This window comes from Daucus carota, chromosome 8 (genome assembly GCF_001625215.2).
Source record: "Daucus carota subsp. sativus chromosome 8, DH1 v3.0, whole genome shotgun sequence".
NCBI lineage: Eukaryota > Viridiplantae > Streptophyta > Magnoliopsida > Apiales > Apiaceae > Daucus > Daucus carota.
The window spans coordinates 30,865,749-30,889,589 of NC_030388.2; the positions used below are offsets into that span (position 1 = coordinate 30,865,749).

Consider the following 23,841-nt stretch of genomic DNA (forward strand, 5'->3'; position numbering starts at 1 on the left):
GACTTGAAGGTGCTGATAGTACAAACATGATACGCCTGATTTATTAGTCAAAGGATGGACTTTACGTTTTTTTATATAAACACGTCTAAATGTAAATAGAATCGTCCCTATTCAATATTCACATGTACAGTGCAGTTGAAATCGCCCTCAATCTTCAAGAATTGTTGACTACATGCAATTTAGTTTAGATTCAGTTAACGGCTGTACACAACGATCGGTATCTATTAAATACTCCTATGGTCCTATTTATGTGTGAATCACTTTTTGTTTAGATATTTCAAAAATTGAATATTTTAATGATAATATTTACTCAAAATTATTACATCATATACTATACTAATTTAACCTCATTATCTCTGTTTTGTGATTGAATTAAAATCAAACATTCATTTTTTTTTTAAAGTGTGGTAATCAAACAAACTCAATGGAACGGAAGAAATATATACCAGAGATATTTCAATAACTAAAACATCTCGATTCGATCATAAATACTGATCTACGTTTTTTTTAGAGTGTCTAACCACCTGCCTACTCTAAAACATCTCGATTGGACCCTAAATACTGATCTACGATTTTTTTTTAAAAAACCAGTCAATATAAGAATTAAGAGCATCTCCAATGGTGCTCTTAAGTCACTCTTCAAAATATAATATAATATTTGGCTCCTGGTGAGTAGATTTCAACTCCAATGCTCCTCTTTATACTTGCTCCTTATTCATATTTTATTCATATAAAAGAGAGAGAAAAGTAAAAAGAGAGAATTGTTGGGAGTAAAGTTGGAGGGAAACTAATATTATATTCATGAAAAAGAAGTTAAGAGCTCTTACATGCTCTTTAAAAGAGAGGAGAGATGTTAAGCTCTTAACTTTTTAAAAAGCTTCTAGTAGCCCATTGGAGCTCTAATTCTTGCATTGCTCTTTAAATTTGAAGTTAAGAGCTCATTTAGAGAGCACCTTGGAGATGCTCTAAAGCTGTTAAAATTCCGACTAGACTTAAAAGTGTTGTTCATTGTCAGTGGGCCGCAATTCACTCTTTATAAAACATGACGATTACAAGTAACTGAGGACGTGGTACTCAATCTAAAACCAGACCCAAAATGTTGGTAGTCGTAAAAAGCCCAAGTAGACTTTTGTTTTGGACCCAAAACTAGTCGATTTCATATGAGTTTTTTCTTTGTCAGTAGGGTTTCTTTCTGGACAAGTGAGAAAGACTCGCGAGTCGCGATAGATACTAGATAGTTCTGTTTCTCTATAAACTTTTTTAGTCAGAGCCTCGACCATTTTTAAATTATATATAAAAAAAAACTCAAGAGAGATGAGGATCTAGTTTATTCATTTGATTAATATTAATCACAAGATTATAATAATCTTTATGAAAATCGTTTTGCCATCTTTATAGAAACATCTTAACTAATTACACTTTCATTTGACTAAGAATTCACTATATATCCAAAAAAATCTCCAAATCTCTTATAAATTTTGAATTATTAATTTCAATTTATAATCTTAAAATTGAGTTATATATTTTAGTCTTATTTGAAAATAAATAAATAACATATCCGCGAGGTGAGAAGACAAAAATAATAATTGAACTGAGAGAGGTCAGCCCATAGTCCATACTGATCAATCCTGATCAAAATAACAACAATCACCTACTCCCTGACATGAACCACACTTCAACAACACCTGCCTCTGCCAACTAGTACTGTTGCATTCAGCCATCTTCCCCCTTTGATTGTTATCCCATTGCCAGATTTTTTACTTATCCATAAACTCGTAGATAACAGTAGATTCGAAATTCAAATTTAGTGGCGGATATTCGAAATTCAAATTTAGTGGCGGATTTAAAACTCAATAATACTCATATTCGAAATGTTATGGACAGTGTCTAACCATGGGCGGATCTAGGAAGAATCATGAGGCACGTGTCCCTCCTAAATTTATTTTTTTTATATTTTTTCATCATTCTAAATTTTACAAAGTTATGAAAGTGCTCCAAAAAATCTTAATATATATATATATTTTTCGAATATTTGCTTCGTGCCCCCCTAACATTTGTGTGTCAGATCCGCCCCTGTGTCTAACACGTTTTGCCGACCTACGAAAAAGGATAGAAAGATTGATGTATTCATAATTTTATTAAATTTTAAAGAACATATCAGAAAAAATTTAAGAAGAATACGTGCTTTCTGTAATTCTTACTAGATCCGCCCCTGCTCTGACCATCCCACATAAAAGATATAAAGATTGATAGATCTGAGCAAATTAAATACTTGCAGCATTATTGTCAAGACAATGCTGAATTGCTGAGTATTCGGTGCATAAAATGACAGACAATATTCGTCGCGGAGCTGCACATAGCGAAACCGGGAAGGTCCCCTTGAAATCCCACTTGACTCGCCATTATTGAAATATTGAAACAACCTGAAATTGAACATCGATAGATGTTGTATTGTTGTCTAGTAAATCTTGTGAAGAAATTAAAGAATAAGTTATAAGCTTTCAATTTCATAAGTGATTAAACATAAAGGACACTGCCAATAATGTGACTGTGTTTCGCTAGTAAAGGGGCTAGCGATTGAAACACTCTTCTATACATGTTGCCTTTTTTATGGTTGGGGAGCCAGCACCGAACCACATATATTTACTGCATGCGTGCAAAATGCAAATGAATATCTTTATCGTTTTTTTTACTACGGCTTTTTTATTGAGTTTCGATAAATAATACTGTAAAAAAGAATGTTTTAGAAATAACATGTTTAATTGAAAATTTGAATTTTTCAATATACTAGTTCCGCTAATGTATTGATATGAGGATTTTAATACATGCATGCAAGTATATTCATATATCTCTTACACAGATAGTTATAATTTATAAGTAATATACTCTTCGTCCCACTAATTTTTGTAAAAAATTTGAATTACTTGACATATGTTTTAAGATCTTTATAAAATATAATTTTATTTAATTTTTATTTTTTGTTTTTGAATATAAATTTCAATATTAAAATTTATTTAGAAGAAAAAAAATTATAATAATTGATGAGATTATATTTTATAATGATTTATAATGCGTGTTGAGTGTTCCAAACGACATGCGTGTATAATTCAATCGGGTCGAGGGAGTAAGCTTTAATTAAAATTTTAGTTCCAATTTATGACAAATTTATAAAATTGAAATTTATGTATATTGGTCTAAATTATTTTCAAATCATATATCCGGCCAGTTTAATCCACTTAAAATTTATTTTTTAAGAGCGTTTTAATATATATATACTTGGCGCTAAATAAAGAAAAAAAAAGGGACAAATATCAATAGATTAATATAGCAAAAGCCACGTAGAAGATAGGATTACAAGCCAGGACTCTCCTCTCAAGTCTTGAGCACAGTACCACATTGTGGACCAGTGGGGATCCAACTTACGGCCTCCAAGTCTCAATCGATGAGTGTATGTGACCAAGAATTTGAGGTCAGTTATCAATGGAGAATCCAATCCTCACTGTTCACTCCCAACAAATTTTTTATCACATTAACTATATATTACACTCTTAATTTGTTGTACTTCTCATTACTCCCATTGTACCATTTAAAGTGGTGGACTCTTACTCACAACGAAGTCTCCTGGTGTTTAAATACGCACTGCTGGATAAAATGATAACCAACGACACCAACTTAGAATAACTGTAAAAGAATTATAGGAGCCCACGGGGAAGGTTAAAATAAGTGTGTTTTTTGCTCAAAATAAATAAATGAAGTAAAAGTTAAAAACAAATTAAAATTTATAAGTGATTAAAGTTTTTGAGAAATAAGCAGAATTCATGAAACAAAAGTTGGTATTTCTATTTTTTTATAAGCACTTTTTGATTTTTTACACAAACGATACGAATAAATGCATCTAAATTATAATTATAGATTTCAGATTTTTAAGTCACGGCCAAACACCCACATAATACTAATAAATTATGATTGAGAATTTGAATTTTACTAATGTGTCTCAATATATATTTGGAACTTTCCTCCAAAGAATTCATAAAAATTATCACTTAATATCATAGTTGTAATAATTGGAAATCTATTAATCGGTTTATACCAATCAATTCAGGATTTATCAGAGAATTTTTAAAAGTATTTAGGAATTCAAGTCAAATCGAGATTCATGATCAATCAATGATTTTCTTTTAAAATTAATCAAAGATTTATTAATAAATCGAGACTCTTATAATACTATTTAATATATATTCTTATTAAAATATAATTATTCGATTTGCAAAAACATGGCATCAAAAATGTCAGAGATCCAACAAGTTCACGTGACAACCCATGAACAAGAAGACAGCATCGGGAGATCATTACCAAACTGTCCTCGTTCCTTTGTATTTTACTCCATACATACATAATAAATAATCATATCCTCCCCATTTTCACTCGATTCAAACAAATGTTACAAACCTATAAAAATATAACAACAGTATCGAAACAAAAATTGTGAACATTAAACCGAAAGAATTAATTAACGTAACGTGACTCATGGCCCTGCACACCCTCGTCTCGAAAACCCGAGCCGAAGCCGATCCGAATCGAACTCGAACAAAAAACCCTGTTGCATTAAATTTCCGATAACCGAAAACGAGGATGGCAGCCCAACCGGCTGCAAAGCCAGGCATTTCACATCCTCCGCGGTGTCAATAAAATAGTTACTCGGAGGTGGCGAGAACACCGAGTTGCCAACGAGTTTAAAACTCATTTTTGGTAAACTCGGTCTTGACTCGGTTGACACATTTATACATAAATCGAAACCAGGAGTTGTCTCGTTTGGACTAGGTAACTTAATTAACTTCTTGAACACTTTTAGGATCCGACTGTAAACCGGGTCGGGTAAAAATGTGAGTGTGGTACCCGAGTCGACTATGGTCCCACCGTTACCAAAACTATCAATAGCCCAAGTAGAAGGGCTGATTGGTAATTTCACACCTTCGATAAATACGCTTTTGATGCCGATGTAATAAAATGTGGGTGATAAAGGGTTTATTACCAACGGGGTGTAACTTTTTTTTACCGCGAGGTTGTTACCGAATAGTAAAAAGCTTGTGGGAGGTGGGGAAAGAGTGTAATCCATAAGACAATATGAGAACTTGTTTCCGAATCTTCGTCCCAATTGTGAGGGTAAGGAGATGGGCCGACGGCCTAACCCGATTACGCCGTGGGCCCCGTTGAAACTCGGGCCAGTAACGCTTGGCCCGGATAGGTTAAACCCGCATCCGAATGCGAGTTTACTGTGTTTAACCACATTGCCGGAGCTGGTATTAAAAGTGGTGGTTTCTCGGCTGAAGAAGCCGGAGGTTAACGATCCGTCGGAGTAGGAGTACTCGTATCTGCATGGGCTATGGCGGCGCGTGTGGTTACACGCGACGTGTCTAGGGTGGGGGATGAGCTTGCATGAGGCGTCGAAGCAATGGTGAGGTGAGAATGTGGATGAGTGACGTGGGAAAAAAGAGGTGTTTGGTGGGTGGTTCGAGCAGTTGCGGCAGGCGGAGCATTGGACCCAGACGAGGTCGCTTCCGGTGTCGGCGACGAGGAGGAGGCGTTGAGGGGGAGTGCCTATGCGGAGGTCGACGAAGTATTGGCCGCTTCCGGTGGATGCGCCGGAGGTGAGGGGGAGTTGTGGGGATTTTTTGTGGAGGGTGGAGAGACGGAGGAGGTCAGAGGAGAGAGATTGGGTAGGGTTTGTAGGGAATGGTGGTTTGTGGAGGAGGGGGAGTTTGAGGTGGTATTGGTCGTCGGAGGCGGCGGGGGAGGAGGGAGAGAGATGAATGAGGATGAGGAGAGAGATCAAGAAGATGGACATTTGCAGTTTGTGCTTGAGAGATTGGGAGAGAGATGAGGGAGAGACTGATATTTGTGAGTGAGGTGTAAAGATGTAGAGAGAATGGTGAGAGAGAGGGAAGAGAGATATCTGGTTGAGGTGTAAAGATGGAGAGAGATTGGTGTGAGAGAGAGACGCGTTTTTAGTGTTGGATTCTTTATGTATTGGATTCGTGGGGATGAATATAATAAGAATTAGAGTACATGCATAGTTGTAATTAGACTATTAGAGAAGAGTTGCTTGACAAAGGAGGTCTAATATGTTTTCTTGTTTGTGCACCACTATTTTTTGACTTGGTGTAATATAAGCACATTTTTAAGGACTTGTGGTTGGCTTATGTTCGTAACTTGTTTAGATTAACGTGGACTTTGTGTGTTTATTTCCTTAGTTTTGAATTAAATTTTGACTAATACTCCCTCCGTCCCTCCCAATTCTTATCGTTTGGGTTGGGCACGGAGGTTAAGAAATATGTATAAAGTAGTGGAAAAGAGAAATAAAAGTGGGTGAAGTGGTGGGACCCATTGATTTTTAATGTATAAAAAGAAGATAGTGGAGTAAAAGTAGTGTAAAAATGAAAGAAAAGTGAAGAAGTGGTGGGACCCATTAACTATTTTGGGTAAGTTTTGAAATGTAAAGAATTGGATGGGACATCCCAAAAAGGAAAGTGTAAAGAAATGGGAGGGACGGAGGGAGTATATATTATACATAAAAAGTGAAAAATATTGAAATTAAAAATTGGATAATTTGATAGAAAAAATATAAAGTGGACTACGAACTTTAAAAAATAACACAATAATTTAACGAAGTTAGTACACAATAATTTATCACAATACTCTCATCTCTAACACTGATTTAAAAAACAATTTTGAATATATAAATTTCAAATGAGATGTATTTATATTAAGAAGTCGGTACATTTGATTAAAAAACATCTGACGAAGACAAAATACTTTAAGCAACAACAATCAAGCAATATTGACTTGTGAAACATTAACAACTAACATGAAATTATTATGCATACATAATTACTTTACAATCATCGTTGGAGAAGATCCTCTATAAAGTAGATTTGGTTTAAGATATTTGTCTTTTTGTCAGATTAGATCGTAGATTGCTTTTCGGCTAATCAATATACTAGTGATTATATTGATATATTAAGCGGATTCGTTGCTTTACACAGACTCACAATTTTAAGATCTAGGATGCTCGCAAACGATCTGGCACGTATGCTAGTAACAACACAATAATGATCATGCAGCAATACTGAATATCCCAAATTTTATATCAATTTCTTTTAAATAACATACCGCTAAACTTGGAGGGGAAGGATAAAAGACAACTGGTAACGAATTGGGTATAAACAAAAGCTGAAATGAGAAGGTCTACTCCATCATGAATTGATAAAATAAAAAAAACCGAAATAAATAAAAAAAAATTATAAATATATTTGAAGTGTTTTAATAATCGGAGATAATATGTAGAGTTTATAATGGGCTATGTATAATGCACATCTTACATATCAATTAAGATTTTATGAATTTATCTAGCACATTTTATGTGTTTTGATAATCAGAGATGTGCATAGAGTTTGTAATGGACTATATATGATGCACATCTCATATCTCAGCAATTAGGATTTTACATATTAATTTCTTATTCTCTCCGAAAAATAATTTAAAAAAAAGGTTTTTGAGAAAACTAAAAATTAATTTTTGATTTTTTATAATTTAAGTAACATGTCACACACAAATTATCCCTAGCTAATTCATTTGTATTTAGTCTACAAGGTCAAAGAAAATCGGGAAAAATATACTCCACAAATTCAACCTCTTGCATAGGGTTGTGAAACACATTTCTAACACATTCGGTAAGTTGTTATATGGGAAATGGAATACAGATAACCAGAGAGGATTTGTGGTGAAAAGGAAAAAATAAATTAAGAAAACATCTGGAGCCTGGGCTTAAAGCCTGGGCTTTAATTCAACTCTGACTTTAAACTGAAAAATGTCTGTTTGTGTAATAAGCCAGAAACCGGCTTAAAGTCAGAAATAAGCCAGAAACTGACTTAAAGCCAGAAGATAGTTTGAGATAAATTTTTTAGTGATTCATTTTTTTTGATAAAAATTACTCTTAAGTCATAAATTACCCATAAATCACTTTTATTTTTATTATTATATTTTTAATAACCCATAAGTCATTAATAAGTCAAAATTACTCAAACAGGCTTTTTAAGCTAACAGCTTATCACATCACGTTAAGTCATAAGCCGTAACTTCAGCCAAACGGGCTACTAGATACTACTGCAAATTTAACTAACAAATAGGAATTCCGACATATATAAATAATAAAGTAAGCTTTACTAATAAAATTTTGTACTCATAGAACAATAATGTTGTGTTTGGTTGAAAAGAATGGAATGAAATGAAATGAGTAAAAAATACTTGAAACTAATAGAGATAGGAAAAAAGTTTTGAAAAAATTTGAAGGAGTGCAAAATTGCTATGATGAGATTTGAGAAGAAATTGAGGATAGGAGAGAATGGAGCATTCCATCTCAAATGGAAGGGATGATATCTAGCCTATGATGTAGGGAATGAAATGGAGGAAAGAATGAAATTTTTTAAAAATCATCCTTAAGATAATTCATTTTTCATTCCATTCCTTCCGGAATCATTCACCCCAACCAAACACAACATAATAGTTTGATTTCTTTATTTTTCACCAGACTTGGAATCCAGCGGAATGCAATTTGAGCTGCACAGATAACCCTGCTGCCTGCTGCTTAGTTATTTCATAAAACGTTGAAAACAAACTTAAACGGCATGGAATTGGGCCAACCAATACAAAAGATTTCGAGCAACTTAACTAATAAATAAAAAGGGCCACCTCTAATAAGTGAAAGAGTTACTTTTCCATGTGGGCTAGCTTACTTGGATCTTGGGCTTTCACCATTTAAAAGTAATCCAATATATATTTTCTTCTAGCTAGCTAGATATATTTTCAGGTTCTCATATAGTTCTTTTTCTTATAATCTCAGTTCCTACTGGATATATATTGGATTATTTAAAAGTAATCCAATATATATTTTCTTCTTTTTCGATTGTCATTTTAAATTTTTTAAGATAATAATGAATGAAAGTATAATTTATTACCACATTATGCCTACAAAAAATCGGTGACAACTAAAACGGACACATGGAGTAATATTTTCACAGCAAAGATGAAAACTTAGGTTCTTGGAGTCTGAATCCATATTTATCGATAAATACTGATATAAAATTTGATTTCTATATAATATAAATAATATTTTGAATACGATACATTAATCTCTCCCAGAACAGGAAACCTAGGTTCTTTGCTAGCGTCCATGGCTCCATGCTCATATAATTGTCGAACCTAATTTTTTTATGTTGACTGTTTTTTAGTGATGATGATGTCATAATTTTTGACTCAGTCTTTGTCTACACTCCATCACTCATGTTTCACCCTACTGTCAATTGCGCTTTTTATCATTTACAATAACATTAGTTAATCATGCCCTAATAAGAATCTCTGAACTCATGTCTCTCTTATAAACACTCTTCCGGTGTCCATGGAATTTGGTTGTGACGTCGCCAATCAAATTTCATTCGCATCCAAAATATACAACAACCAATTAATTTCTGAAACTAGGCCTGGATTTAAGGATACAATTAGAATCTGATACGAAGATTGATTTTATCATTACGATAGGTGTCAAGTGGAAGTGAACTGATAAGATGGTAGGACTAGAAATGCACGATACTACAAGCCTTTATCATTTATCGAAGAGTCTATCCCGCGTGTGCTCATAAACACACACTTATAATTACTTTTTTGTTTAAGTTATCAGTGTGTTATTATTGATGAGATTGGAATCAATAGAAATTCACCGCCTAACTAAAAAATGATTGTTAGTACGTGCACATGGAAAATCCGTTTATCAAATATATGTATATGTTGTTGTATCTCAGCTACCGTGACAAGCACAAGGAGACAGCTAGCTCCGGTCAAGTCCACTAGTAGTGCGCCCCGATGCTATACCACTAGAAATCCTTTTTAAGAATGGGGATACATCAGCATGTTGTAGTGGACCTGCAACCAGTGTTCTTCAAATCATTTTAGGAGGGGCTAGCTGCCCAGACATTTAAGCGTGTAAACATCATAGTTTTCTGAAAATTGTATGATTAGGCGCTTTCCACAGAAAGAATTCAAGATTAGGCTGGCAAGTCGTAGTGTGAAAATTTGAGAATAGCAGATAAATATGTATATTTTTTTTAGTGAAATGAGTATTTGATTAATACTTCTGATTATTCTCTGCTCGATCTCCTAGTTGATCATTAATCTTCATTAGTACTAACCAAACATTTTTCAAAAGACTTGCTGAAGTGAGTTTAGGCCCTCCAAAAAGGCCTAAATGTTGATTTGCATTGTTTTAACTCTTTTGGGCATGTAAAGTTAACCCTTGATCTCCTGAGCCTTGGTCATTAATACACATTTGAGGTATTGTCTACTCTGAGTTTAACAGGCCCTAAGGCCCTATATTCAATTTACTAAGAACAACTATACTGTTTATAAACTGGGTTCATTCAATTAGATTAAAATAAAATTAGAAAAGTATACTTACTATTTGATTGTTCGTTCACACATACAATATTAAAACTAACCTGAACATTACTACTGGCATTGCAGGTAATTCAGAACTTGTTTTAGCCCTCTCTGAGATTCAAATACTACTGCCCTTGGTTTCCAACTTTTTCAATGATAACCGGACAAAACCTGTGCTTTACCTGTAAAGGCCACAAATTAGGCTTAATGTCCTTTTAACCCTCAAAGTTTTGGAGTGTACCGATGCGGCCTCGATATTTTAACTCGGTCGATTCAACCCTCCAAGTATGGGCACACCCCCAACTTCGAGGGTTGAATCTGATTTTGAGTAAGGCCTCGTAAACATCAGGACGGACAGGTCCCTGATCTTATCATACCTCCCTTTGTGGCATTGGCCATTGAGGTCCTCTTTACATGGGATACTTTCAAAGGCCTTAGAAAGAGCCATAAAAACCTAGGTATATAGCTAGGTCATGATCTCATACGGTCAAAGTGAAAAATGATATCAATAAAGGCACAAGATCGAACAGGTGAAAGATAAATGGTATATAGTTTGAAATAATTGTCTTCACTCATACCAATCCTCTTATCTTTTTCTTCTAGGTTTCTAGAGTTGGCACATCTACTGCAACAATTTTCATTACTCTTGTTTCCATTTATCTTGCTTACACTCTGAGCAGCTTCAAACTCTCTGTTTCTTTCCTCTTTATTAGAAATTGCTTCACTTTGCAGATCCCACGTGATGGGTCATATATTTTACACATATCATTTCTTATTTCTTTTTATTCCTCAGCCCTAAAGAATATCCCTTTCTTCACTTCCATATTATAACCTCTGTTCTAAAAGTCAGTGATTAGTCATGATTAATCCTGATTCTGTATCTCACCGAACTGATTAAATATCTGATAATCCCGGATCACATCGATTAATCTCTGATTAATCATTATTCCTTAACTTCACCGATATGATTAAGTCTGATTCTCGCTTCTTATAACACTGATTATAACCCTAACGAGGAAAACTTTCTTTTTTTTTTTACAAAATTAACAGCTCCATCCGATTTTTTCAGACATGTTCCCATTATTTGATCCACTATTCGAACACATCCGGCTGCTCTTTCTTACCAGATCGAAAGAAAAATCCGAATGAATCATCGATGAGTAAAATTTTACTGTTATTCTAAAACAAGTAAACATTATCTTGTAGTACTAGTTAGCCATTATATTCTGGAAAGCTAACACAGTTATTCATCGTACTTGTAGTTTGCAACTATATAAAAGCTAGCCAGCTAAATCTCTGAATCTACCAACTAGAGATTATATGTCCATTTATATCCTGCATCAATTTTCCGGTACCAAGTAAACCAATTTGCCTAAAAATAACAACCTTAGTTATGTCCTGGATTAGTAATTCAATTCATGGTGATAAATTTTACAATGGGAGTCCTTTTGTCATACCACAAGAAGAAGAAGCTCTCCCATTCTTCCAGAACTTCGTCTCGCCTCTCTACGATGATACTCAGCTCTTTTCGGTGCCATTGGCAGCTGATGAGATCTCTAATGTGCCTTTGCCTACGGTAGGCACTGAGATTCATCAACATAGCTCAACGTCTAAAAATGAGTCTTCGGAAGTGAAGAGGGGTGGTTTGAACAAAGGCTCGGTGAGGAGGAGTGGGAAAAAGGATAGGCACACCAAGATTAAAACTGCGAGAGGTGTGAGAGACAGAAGAATGAGGCTTTCGTTACAAATTGCTCGAAAGTTCTTCGATCTGCAAGATAGGTTGGGCTTCGATAAGGCTAGCAAAACTATTGAGTGGCTCTTTTCCAAGTCCAAGAAAGCCATTAATCAGCTCAGTAGTAACGGCAGCCATCTTACGCGAATGAGCAGCAGTACTACTAGTACAGGTCAAAAGGGTTCCAAATCGTTAGAAATCTCCGAGGGGCTTACGAAGGGAAAAAATGCATCAGGCCAAGGTGAGTGTGAGGTTTCTGGCACGAAAGAAACGAAGAAATCGGCTAAACATAATGCCAAGGATTTGAGGGACAAGGCAAGAGCAAGAGCGAGGGAGAGAACATGGGAAAAGAAGATGAACAGATGCCTTGAAAAATCAAACTGGAGCTTGTCTGATCAAGTTTACAGCTTGGCCCAATTAGGGCCTGCTGGAAACCCTAATCCCCTCTTTGATTTAGGCCAAGAATCGATGAGTAACACGAGCAGTCAAGACAATTTGTCGACTTCTCAATCATCAATTCATCATCATCTGGCTAACATGGAGCTTCTGGGCACTACCACAAGCCCATCTGGATCGGTATCGTGCTCTATGTATGGGTATGACCATGAGAAAAATGGCGATTTATTCTCGGGTGGATTGGATTCCTATTCCAACAACCTATCTTATCTTGGTTGGGACATTAGTGCTGAATGTTTAAACCCTAACTCTACTGATCATTTCCTGGAGAGTTCCGGCAAAATATTCGGTTACTTTGATCAAAATCAAGTGGACTAGTCGTCACTACATAGGCATCAGCAGCACCGTGCACCATCGTAAAGGTTAGTACCTTAGATCTCTCGCTGAATAAAGTCTACTTTCAAATCTTGTATGTAAAGGAGATTTGGAGCATGTTAATATGTATTTTATGTGTATTAATTATTTAGGTACAAGTAGCTGATAATAAATCTATGGTTTGTGATTGCATAAGTTAGTTTCCCTCGGCTAAGAAAGGACTTTTTGTTTAATTTCTTTAATTTCTTTAATTCTTATATTAATGTTGGAGGTAACCTTGTTCATTTCTCAGATGTTAATTATACAACATAGTTCCACACCTAGCTACAAGTAATAGAAGTGATACACATCAGTGATTTGCAGAATAATTAATAGTAGATCTGTTGTACATTGTGCATCCTGTAAACATGGTTGTAGAAACGGGAAATCAAAACTAGTCGGGTAACCAACTTATTCAGGATTTTCGGGCATTTATCGGATAAATCAGAGATTATTAATCAAATCGGAGTGTAAACGATAAATCGGTGAAATAAATTTCAAGGATTAATCGGGATTTTATAGAATACTCCTCTAAATAAATACTAAAGAAAGTGAATTAATTAATGACAATGAAAAAGCCTCTAACACTAGGGTAAGAGAGCTGGAGAACCCTTTTGCTGGCATGAATTCAATAGTACATTGTTAATTTAATTTGCGCAGTCGGAAAAACCAGAAGTTCTGTCAACCGTGTATGTGGAAGATGATCATCAGAAGCTGCAGAAACAAATTTAAAAAAATAATATTAAAATTTGTATAATTGCTTTACATCTCTTGTCTTTGAAAGAGGTCAGGTACATTCTCATGCATAGAATTAATGGTGCAGTAACTTCAAGATGCATACTATACAGGTTGTTGAGTTAACCTACGTACTCACACCGATATTTTGTACCCCAAGAATGTGATCTAAGTACTGCAAATTGACAAGTCTCTTTAATTGAATCCCTCCTCCCATTCTCTTGTTTCCTTTTCACAAGCCCTGTGGTCCAGTTAGATTGCTATCATGGACAGACTTCAGTAGTCCTTTTAATTTTCTTTGTTGTGATCACGACCTTGAGAAAGTTACAGTTCTATACTAAAATTCTAGGAAGAATGCGATGTATGGACGAAAATGAAAAACACATCAAGTCTGGATTTAAAGGCTAGAGAACTAGTCTAATAGAAGTGATTAGCTACCTAGTTTTCAAGCCTGGAGGGAGAGCTTGAACCTCTTGAAGGTGATCCTCACACTCTACAGTACTGCAAGAATAGTGGACAATTGCGACAGGAAATTAAAATATAATAATCAATTTGACTAATGAAAAGGCCAATGAGAGCTACATTATAGTAAGTTTCTGGTGTAGTGCCACATAACTAATTAATTGTGCACAATCAGAATCATATCGGACACGATAAATGCAAAAATGAACAAAACCATGTCAACAGCGATCGATGATCAAGTTACATTGTATCGAGTCTAATGGCTTAAACACTAATCAAAACAACATTAGTAATCTTATATAGGATTATGCAATTAGTTTACTCAGGCAAAAAGTAAATTCTTAGATTTACAAATTAAAAACTATAGTTGGAATTAGTTGAAATGCTCAGAAGTACATGATCAAGCATGTCAGGAATAGTCCTGCAGATCCTTGTGCATTTTACACTCATTCTTATGACATTCTCTTCTACAATTTTGCAGATTGATCATCAATTCCCAAGCACAATGTGCATATTTATGTAAAACCTAAAACTCGAGCCTCGAACGACACTGCCAACCAGCCCTAAAGCATGTCATGTGGATATGCATATGCTGTTAATTAAGTTGATAATAAGCTCACTAACCAGAACTTCAAATTTAACCAGTCTTACGAATCTCTAAACAAGTCATCAAGTGAAGTGTATGAAGCCTCAGGGATTATGAAGATTGTTAGCAGATGGACAATTCTTAAGCAAAATTGTCTCAAATTTGATGATTGCTGGCAAGATCTAAATTCTTTTTGTTGCACAAGTACATTCAGAAGACCACTTTCTGTACTGAAATCGACAAGCTCTTTCACCTAATGATATATAAAATATCTAAAATAAACTAAGAAGTAAGAACCAGCCGTTTGACAACACATCATCCAGGAAACAGTAAACACTAAAGAACAGTAAGAACGTCCTTCTCATATTGCATGAGTATCAGTGTAATACATATAAACAATTACATAGGCAGTAATTATTTTTCGCTTTTAAGTTAAAGTCGGCCGGTTTTTCTTAAATTCATAATCCTTTTTCATGAGCCATTTGGTTTATCCTCTGTTGTCCTCGGAGACCCGGATTCGACTCCGTCTCATCCGAGTTTTAGACCACATATTAATTTGTAAGGCATATAAGCCTTCATTGTAAAAAAAAAAATGTTGAAATTGACGCAAAAATTAAAACCAACTTTTTAGAGTACCTCAGGCTGGAGAGTATAACTCATGATGAATAAACGAGAATTCGGTTGGTTAAAAGGAAAGTACCGTAAGTGTCATTTTCGGACACTCCAATCCGTATCACGCCGCTTAGGCCCAGCATGTGACATGTAAATCAGACTCACTGAGTGGTAAGACCACACTCATACCCCTTCAACCTAAAGTGCTCAAATCGAACATCGAATGCAATAATCAATGATCTGTCCAACTAAGTTACACATTTAGAGGCGGAAAATACAGTAACTTTATTAGCGGTAATTTAGGGTTTGATATAAATGTTTAAATTAACGAGATCTTGATGCACTTGAGACTCAACTATTGACAGCCCTAACCAACACCAAAGTAAACACAGAAGTACCTGCAAAATCATTGAAATTTCATTTCAACAAAAAAGAAGCAACCCTAGCAACTGGCTAAACCAGTGAACAAGAAAACGCGGGCCATGGGCGCAGAAAAGACAAACAATGTAACAACAGAGATGATAAGCTATGTAGCAGCATATCCATGGGACCTAACAGACAGACTTGACGTGCTTTGCTTATGAATGATCCAAAGATCACAGATTATACTTGGACAATTCAACTACACGCCATATTTATAAACACCTGGAGATCACAGATTTAATTATGTGCATATAGGGTTACAAATGTGCAGCAAAAAAAATATATATTTGAAATGGATAAAAAAGAAGATATTATATTATATGTATTTTAAAATTTTAATCCGGACAAAAGATGTCCATAATTTTCTCCTATTTAATTAAGCACTTAATTTTACTTTGATTTAAAAGTCTCAGTAGTTAGAGAAATAGAAAATGCTATATACCCAACAAATTGTTAGCATTTTTTTTTTCTCAGATTCTAGTTGCAGTGTTTGATTTGTTTCACTCACACGGTATGAACATAAATGACTCAATTAAAATTAATTATTTGTTTGTGATGATGTTTGATAAAATAATTTTAAAAAAAATTGAGATAATTAAGTAACATTAAATTGTAAATTAAGACCTAAGCAAGGAACTGATCTTATCTTTAGAACTTAAGCCCTCGTTAAGCCCTTTGTATATAAACTTTAAATTTGTTTATTTTAAGACATGCATGGTGAATACAATTCTAACGCAGAAAGTTCTCACAGTTTTCATTCAAAATTTCTAAATACTTTAGGCATGGTGGTCCTCTTTATAGTATTATAAGGAGGAGGTAACCTCTAGCTTACAAGAGATCTTGGAATGTATGCTTGCAAGATGGTGAACAGTGAAATGAAAAAGTACTGTACATAAATAATAATTTAGGCCCTTAAAGTTGCGATATTTTATATAATTGAATGTTGTAATTGAATTGTTTAATTAGAATCCGAATTCTGTAGTCGATAAACTAGATATCATAAAAAATTTAACCTAAATGTTTGCAGAATTTCTGCCACAACGGGAGTCCATCTGAACGTTGGGAACCGTGAGTATGATTTTTTTTTAAAGAAACATGATTGTAAAAAGTACGATGTGTCCAGGTGTCAAGAAAATAAGTATGTAGACCCGTAGGTGGTGATGTCTTTTAAAGACCTAAATTTTCTGTCAATAAAATAAAACAAAAAGAATATAAAGTGAAAAATGTTACAACACCTAAATTTTCTTAAAAAAAATTTTGAAAATTGTATTCATGTAAGTAGTAAACTTTTAAAATATATGATGCATATTACTACATATATGTTTTAACAAATTAAAATCGATTATATATAATGTCCCGTTATTTATAACAATCTTTTACAGATATTCCTGGATTCTCTTCATTACTTATATATTACATTGAAGGTATATTTGTATGAATTCTGGCTCCATAATTTATGATGAAAATTAAATATGCTTGTAAATTCTGTCCATGATTTTACAACTTTGATTCATTTCATATGTCTACTTGCGATAATTTTATTTCTGTTATAAAATTTTCGGTTATTTGTCGATTGTGTGTAAAAAATTAGAAGATGTCTAAAGATAGTAGGGAGAGAAGATAGTGATGGAATTAAAGATGTGTCCGATTTCATTAGCTTGATGAATTAATTTTAATTTTTGTTTACAGGTCTTCTGAGTGAGTTGTTTAAGTCTATATCTTAAGCTTCGTAAATATTTTTAGATAAGTTTGATAAATTTTTCTGACTTTCTTTCCTAAGTTGTGTGAGTCTTCATGAGATATAAACATCTTGACGAAGAAAAAAAATGTACCGTTTTCACTTGAATAAAATGATTGACATTTTGACATCTTGTCATCGCAAATCATTCGGTCTTCATATTGTGATATGTATCGCAGTTTCTAAAATATGGATGTTAGTAGTGTCTTTATAAGTATGTCTTCCAGGTTATTTTATAGATGAACTTATTATACATCATTATTACTATTCTCTTGAAGTTCAAGAGTATAATTATTTTTTTACTAAAATGTCTATTTACAAGATATAAGAGCATCGATTGTATTGAGAATGAAATTTTAGTTTTAAGAGCTTGTCATTCTCTATTGTAAGTCGAAATAATTTTCTTCAATTTTTTGTAACTTTTTTAATGTAGTTTGATTGATGAATAAATATGTCCTAAAACAAGTTTTCCCTGTATACTTAAACAAAATCTTGGCCTTTCAAGATCTTTCATTTCAAATTTATTTTTTAGTTAGTAGCATTAGTAATAATACTCAAATCATTCACGTATTCGGTAATAATAATAAAATCAGTTGGTAAATATTTTAATGCAAACATGAAGATACACTTGATTATGAACATATAAATATTCACTAATTAAGGATATTATATATAACACATATACCAAATTATTTCAAATCATATATTGATCATTATAATTTAACGTGGTATAAATGTGAAGGCTGGTTTCAATGTTTAGGGATTTTTATATAAATATCGCAAATCATATTTGAACTAATGCCTTAAAACTTAGATAAGTTCTTAAAATATTTAAATCAATGACTTTATACTTCTGGCTTAAAAGACCAAAGTAATTAGTTGTACTTTCATCATTTTTTACCAATACAGAGTGAGCTCACTTCTTCTTACTCCGATGGATTAGAACAAATTTCTTGTTTTTCACCTTATTGCACTTCTCAACAGCGGGTAAATATGCTAAAACATTGTTTTCTGTCGGGTTATTTAGCCCTTTTCTGCATATATCTGAATGTCATACTTATAATATACTGTCCCTGTTTCTTTTTGTTAGGTTTATATATTGTACTGTTTGTAAACCCACCATTTTGAGTTACAGCCTCTGTTTGTATGTGTGTGAATCAGCAGCCATGCAATGAGTAATTACAATTTACAAGCCGCAGGCAGCAGCCAAATATATATGTAGAAGGTAATTATGGATCTTCCATCATATCAGTCATGCACTCTGATTTAAACTGGAGATCCACAATCCTGGAAAATAGGAAGAATATATATAATTTTGATTTTAATTTTATTTTCTCCTAGCTAAATATAAGGGGTGTTCAGTTCATAGTTAATGAGTCCGGTGAATGGAAATCACCTCAAGCTCATATATGGATTAGTTATTTTGTTGTATGGAATGGAAACCCATTGCGCTTTAGGTGGTTAAAATATCATACCCTTTCAATCCCTTGGATTTTATACCGTTCTCATTCCCGTTAACTCTCATTCCATACCCTCCATTCCCAACCTTAATCCAAACGCCCTTATGATTAAACAAGGTGAAGGATACGATCTTAGTGCAAATTTGAGAAGCTCGCATTCAAATAGATTATGGGGCTGTTTGAGTGATTTTAAAATAAGTGTTTTTTGCTTCAAGCAAAGAAGTGAAGTAGAAGTGACAAGAAAGTTAATACTTATAAGTGAATATTAAAATGTTTGCAAAAGAAGTAAAAACCATGAAACAAAACTCAGCATTCTCAACTTCTTATAAGTATTTCTTGGTTTTTTACACAAACAACACAAATAAGTGCTTCTAGCTTATAAATGCAGAAGTTGGGCTTTTAAGCCTGGGCAAACACCCCTTGTATAATTCTGTTGCTCGATAAAAAATATCTTCCTCAAGAACTGGCCACATTTTAACTTATTGAATGAAGTTGAATTGAGTCTTGAGTGCATGAAGATCTTGTTGCCTGTAGATGGTACTGTGCAATATTAAAGCTAGCTATTTAGTTAATAAAATAGTTTCTTTTTCCGATTCTGACCGGGATTCAGGCTCCTTTTTGCTTTGAGATGACCTACTCCAGAATCCAGATCAATCACTTCATGCCACTCTCACTGTTCAATCACATCTACCAGGTGCATTTTTTATTTGGTTTTAACAACTGCATGCTTTCATAATTAATAATCCCAGAGGTGTTTTCTTCTCCTGCAGAATGGTTGATGAGTTGCACAACAAGTTAGAATGAAAGAATGGCTGCAATTCTTGCGTTTCCATGGATCTGAAAACATGGACAGAGGGTGTTATATGGGCCTTAATGTGAATGTGAAATAGGCCTGGCCTGTTGTGGTTATAGTCGAGAGAATTGTGGAAGCTTTTGACAAACAAACAGATTCTTCATGTGAATCTATGTTTCTTTAATATTTTGCACTTAATAACAAGCCCAAACAGATTCTTCTTATTTATGGTAAATTTTATAAAAAAATATGTAAAAAATTTAAGTCAGTACAAAATATATTTCAAACTAACTTCCGGTTCATTTTTGAGTTTAATTACTTCATACCTCAAACTCAAACATATATTTTTCAATTTAAAACCAGAAATAGTTTTATACCAAAGTCCACACAACAGTTTCTCATAAGGTTTTATTTACAATTTAACATTAAAAATAGCTTAATGCAACCCTAATGAAATTTCATTTAGGGAAAACATCACCGCAAGCAGGAGAATTATCACCATCATTTCAACCACAGATATACTGATCATTCGCTTTCGAATCATTCGCACATCTAGCTCGAGAATATTGGACCGACTGATGATCAATCGCATGTTTAACAATTCAACGGTATTCATATTCATAACCAGCCACGTTCAGTGATCAATCAATTTTAATCTTGCGGCAATTCACCAACTAATTTTAAATTGAGAAAAGGTGATGAAAATATGAGATTAGATTAATATTTATATTATATAAAAAATTGTTTTTTGTTTGCTTTGTCTCCATTTTGTTATAGGTTCCATTTATTTATTTTTTTAAATTATATTAAAAATATAATTAAAGAATAACATGAATAAATATGAGATAACATGAATAAAAAATAAACAAAAACAATAGTAAGCAAAAAGGAGGGGCAACTGCTGAAAGAAGCTTGAGTTGTGTCCCGAAAAAAGTCAGGTTAGCTTTTTTCCCGAACTTCTTATACTGTTTTTAAGTGCTTTAAATTATTTGTCAAACGGTTGGCAAGAATGAGAAACTGAGCTTGTGGGGTTTTAAGTCCAGAATTCCGATTCCCAGACACGCACAAAGTGCTGTGCTCTTCGTGATCAATTATATAGACCACTCAATGAGTCAATGTTACACCTGAATATATTTTTACAATATAAAATTCATCGCAGGTGTTTTGTAATCTCCGCCTTGCTTCATCTCTTTACCCGTATTTTCATGTGATCTACTGACTTTCAGGTGATCATCTGACTCTGTACCTCATCTACTTATTCATGTTTTCATGTGAGTGTCTGACCACAAGGACAATATATGGCAAATTTCAAGACGTGTGGCAATAAAATTGCTACGAAAGAGTATTGTTAGTCATATGTGCGGGGAGCAATATTATTATTTGCCTTTAATTGCAACCAAAGAATGGTTTGTAATATTAGTGTTTCTCATTTCATGATTGTACTTTCTTACGATTCTATTTATGTTACCTTTTTTTTTACAATTTAAGTTATTTATATATAAACAAAATTCGATACAAAAATATTAAATTCAAACCAATGGCCCTTAATGAGACCTCATAGATGAGAATGGGATCAAGTACGGGGTCTTGAACTTGTCTAAATTCCATCTATAACCTGTTCGGAGTTTTATATATCCATTTTTGTACTGTGTAACTATATCAAATTTGGGTGGGGGAGTAGTGGTTAATACATTATATCTCATAATATATCAATAAAATCTATTATTTGATATAAAGTATTTCGATTATGGTTCAATTATTGCTCCATACAAAAGTACCTAATTAGTATTCATTTCGGATAAAAATGCTTAAATTAAAATCCGTCAAATTATATACTCTAATCCACTTTCTAATAATCTCTTTAATCTGTAAATAGTAATCTTCTTATTCAAAAGTTTTGATCATTAGACAAAAATCATCATAATTCACTAAAATTTCCCATTCACTTTTTAATGACCTCTAAATAATAATCTTCTGCTGTGAAAGTATTTTGATTATTAGTCAAATAAGTCATCATAGATGAGTAGATACGTCATACGTAGCTTCTTGTTTCACAAGTGAGAAACAACTTAATCATATTATTTGTGTAAAAGAATTCTAAGTCAATTTTCAACTTATAAATCAGAATATAAGAAGTTGAAAATCCCAATAATTTTCAGTAATTTATTTTTATTTTTGAAATTTGATTTTACAAAATATCTTTTTAAACTTGCATTCCTAGAATTTCATATTTAAAATCCAGCAAATAGGAATCACCATGAGAACTAAATTGATTAATTAGTACTCATGTCGAGTCTTTTAAAATTTCTCGATTTATTTTAAAATATATGATTAATTTTAAAAAAAATATTGAGATTTTTCATATAAATACCTAAATTCAAAACATTTTTTTACAAAAATACTATATTTTTTTCAAATATTTTGCAAAATACCAAATTTTTGAAATATTTTTACACCACTTACAACCCGATGCAACCATACTTCCAATCTTTGCGAGTCATTTAACTAAACTTGCATTTGATTTTCATCCAGTTGCAGATCGTATTTTTACAAAGATTTTTTAAAAAGTCAGTATGTAAATATTTTCAAAAAATAGTAAAATCGCAAAACAATTTAGAAACAATCAACGTCGATTCAAATGAAAATCTCCAATTTATCAATAAAATATTTAGTAATTTCTCAATAAATTTTGAATGAATAATTTAACTGATTAATTTTGATTACCAGATAGCCGAGAAACCTAAATACTTTGACTATTAAATCCTCTTTGCATACATAATTCAAGGTTTGACAATCCATTAAAAGACTCCTTTTGTTACTTGATTTCTAAGTAAGGTTCATTGGGAAAAGGGGTCTACCGCCCTTCTCCACATCTTTTAAAATTACCACTTTACCATGTACACTAGTCCAAACTCTAAGCAATTAAATTTTCAAGTGTCCTATATTCATATATAAAATAAAACACACTATTTTTGCATCTTCATCATCCATCATATTCAAGCTGTCAACCTTCAAAATCCATCAATCTCATATAATTTAAACCACTATACACTTTCATTTTGGTTCATCATCACTATATTATTTGCTCCATGCTTCAATTCCTTTCCCCAACCTCAATTCTCCTCCTCCTCCGAAATGGTCCTCAAAATATCTCGAAAAATATATTGCATCACTTGCTTCTCTATACTTTTTTGCCTATTATTTCATAAATTTCACCTTACTTTTAATTCTGATATCAACTCTTCGACATTTGTAAGATATTCTCCGCTTTCTTCCCGTCCCTTGATCCGAAAAACTCTTGCCACCAAGTTCGACTTCACCCCATTTCTCAAAAATCAGCATCATCACCATCATCATCATCGAAAACATCGTCACCGGAGATATTCACCAGGGCTGCATGTGCACTCGGAGCCGGGAGCTGGAAGCGAAATTGATCCAAGATACGGTGTCGAAAAACGGTTAGTCCCGAGTGGTCCGAACCCATTGCACCATTGAAGGGGAATGCATAGTAAATCATCAAGATGATCCTTCATGCAACATGTACATTATTTTTATACATGGTTAGTCATGCGAAATTATATGCACTACAAAAAATCCGGATATTTAATACGTATAAATTTTATATAAATCATTCTGATAGTCAGTCAGAAATGACATGTTTTCTTGTAGTGATATACGAGTCTTTTATATTATGTGAATTCGTTGTATGGTTCTTGAACGTATAGATTTGTTTGATCAATTACTATATAATATAATTGGGATCGATCGAGTGTGTATAAATGTATGAAGGATCATACTGATAAAATTATTCGGGTTGTATTTTTATCGGTAGTTTGATATGGTCAAGATGATTGGTTAAGGTGGTTAAACCAATACAATAATTGTAATTATGTTCGGTAAGTTTGAAAATGATCTTCAATGATGAAATTTCAAAGGAACATACGAGTAACCGGGACGGCACGGCGGTGGGAGAGGAAAATATGGCAAGTTAACGTGTGATAA

At 33.4% G+C, this 23,841-nt stretch overlaps 2 protein-coding genes across 2 annotated transcripts; one reads left to right on the forward strand and one right to left on the reverse strand.

Annotated features, from left to right (window-relative positions):
• Positions 1-4,346: 4,346 nt before the first annotated feature.
• On the reverse strand, positions 4,347-6,002 carry LOC108197534 (aspartyl protease family protein 2). The gene has a single exon (XM_017365179.2). It carries the CDS (start codon positions 5,843-5,845, stop codon positions 4,526-4,528), a length of 1,320 nt encoding a protein of 439 aa, XP_017220668.2. The 5' UTR covers positions 5,846-6,002; the 3' UTR covers positions 4,347-4,525.
• Positions 6,003-11,738: 5,736 nt separating this feature from the next.
• LOC108199027 (transcription factor CYCLOIDEA) lies at positions 11,739-13,353 on the forward strand. Its single transcript, XM_017366789.2, has one exon. It carries the CDS (start codon positions 11,882-11,884, stop codon positions 12,992-12,994), a length of 1,113 nt encoding a protein of 370 aa, XP_017222278.1. The 5' UTR covers positions 11,739-11,881; the 3' UTR covers positions 12,995-13,353.
• Positions 13,354-23,841: the final 10,488 nt, after the last annotated feature.

Excerpts from the sequence above, each read along its gene's own strand:
- LOC108197534 (XM_017365179.2), bottom strand. The coding sequence starts at position 5,845 with ATGTCCATCTTCTTGATCTCTCTCCTCATCCTCATTCATCTCTCTCCC.
- LOC108199027 (XM_017366789.2), top strand. The coding sequence starts at position 11,882 with ATGTCCTGGATTAGTAATTCAATTCATGGTGATAAATTTTACAATGGG.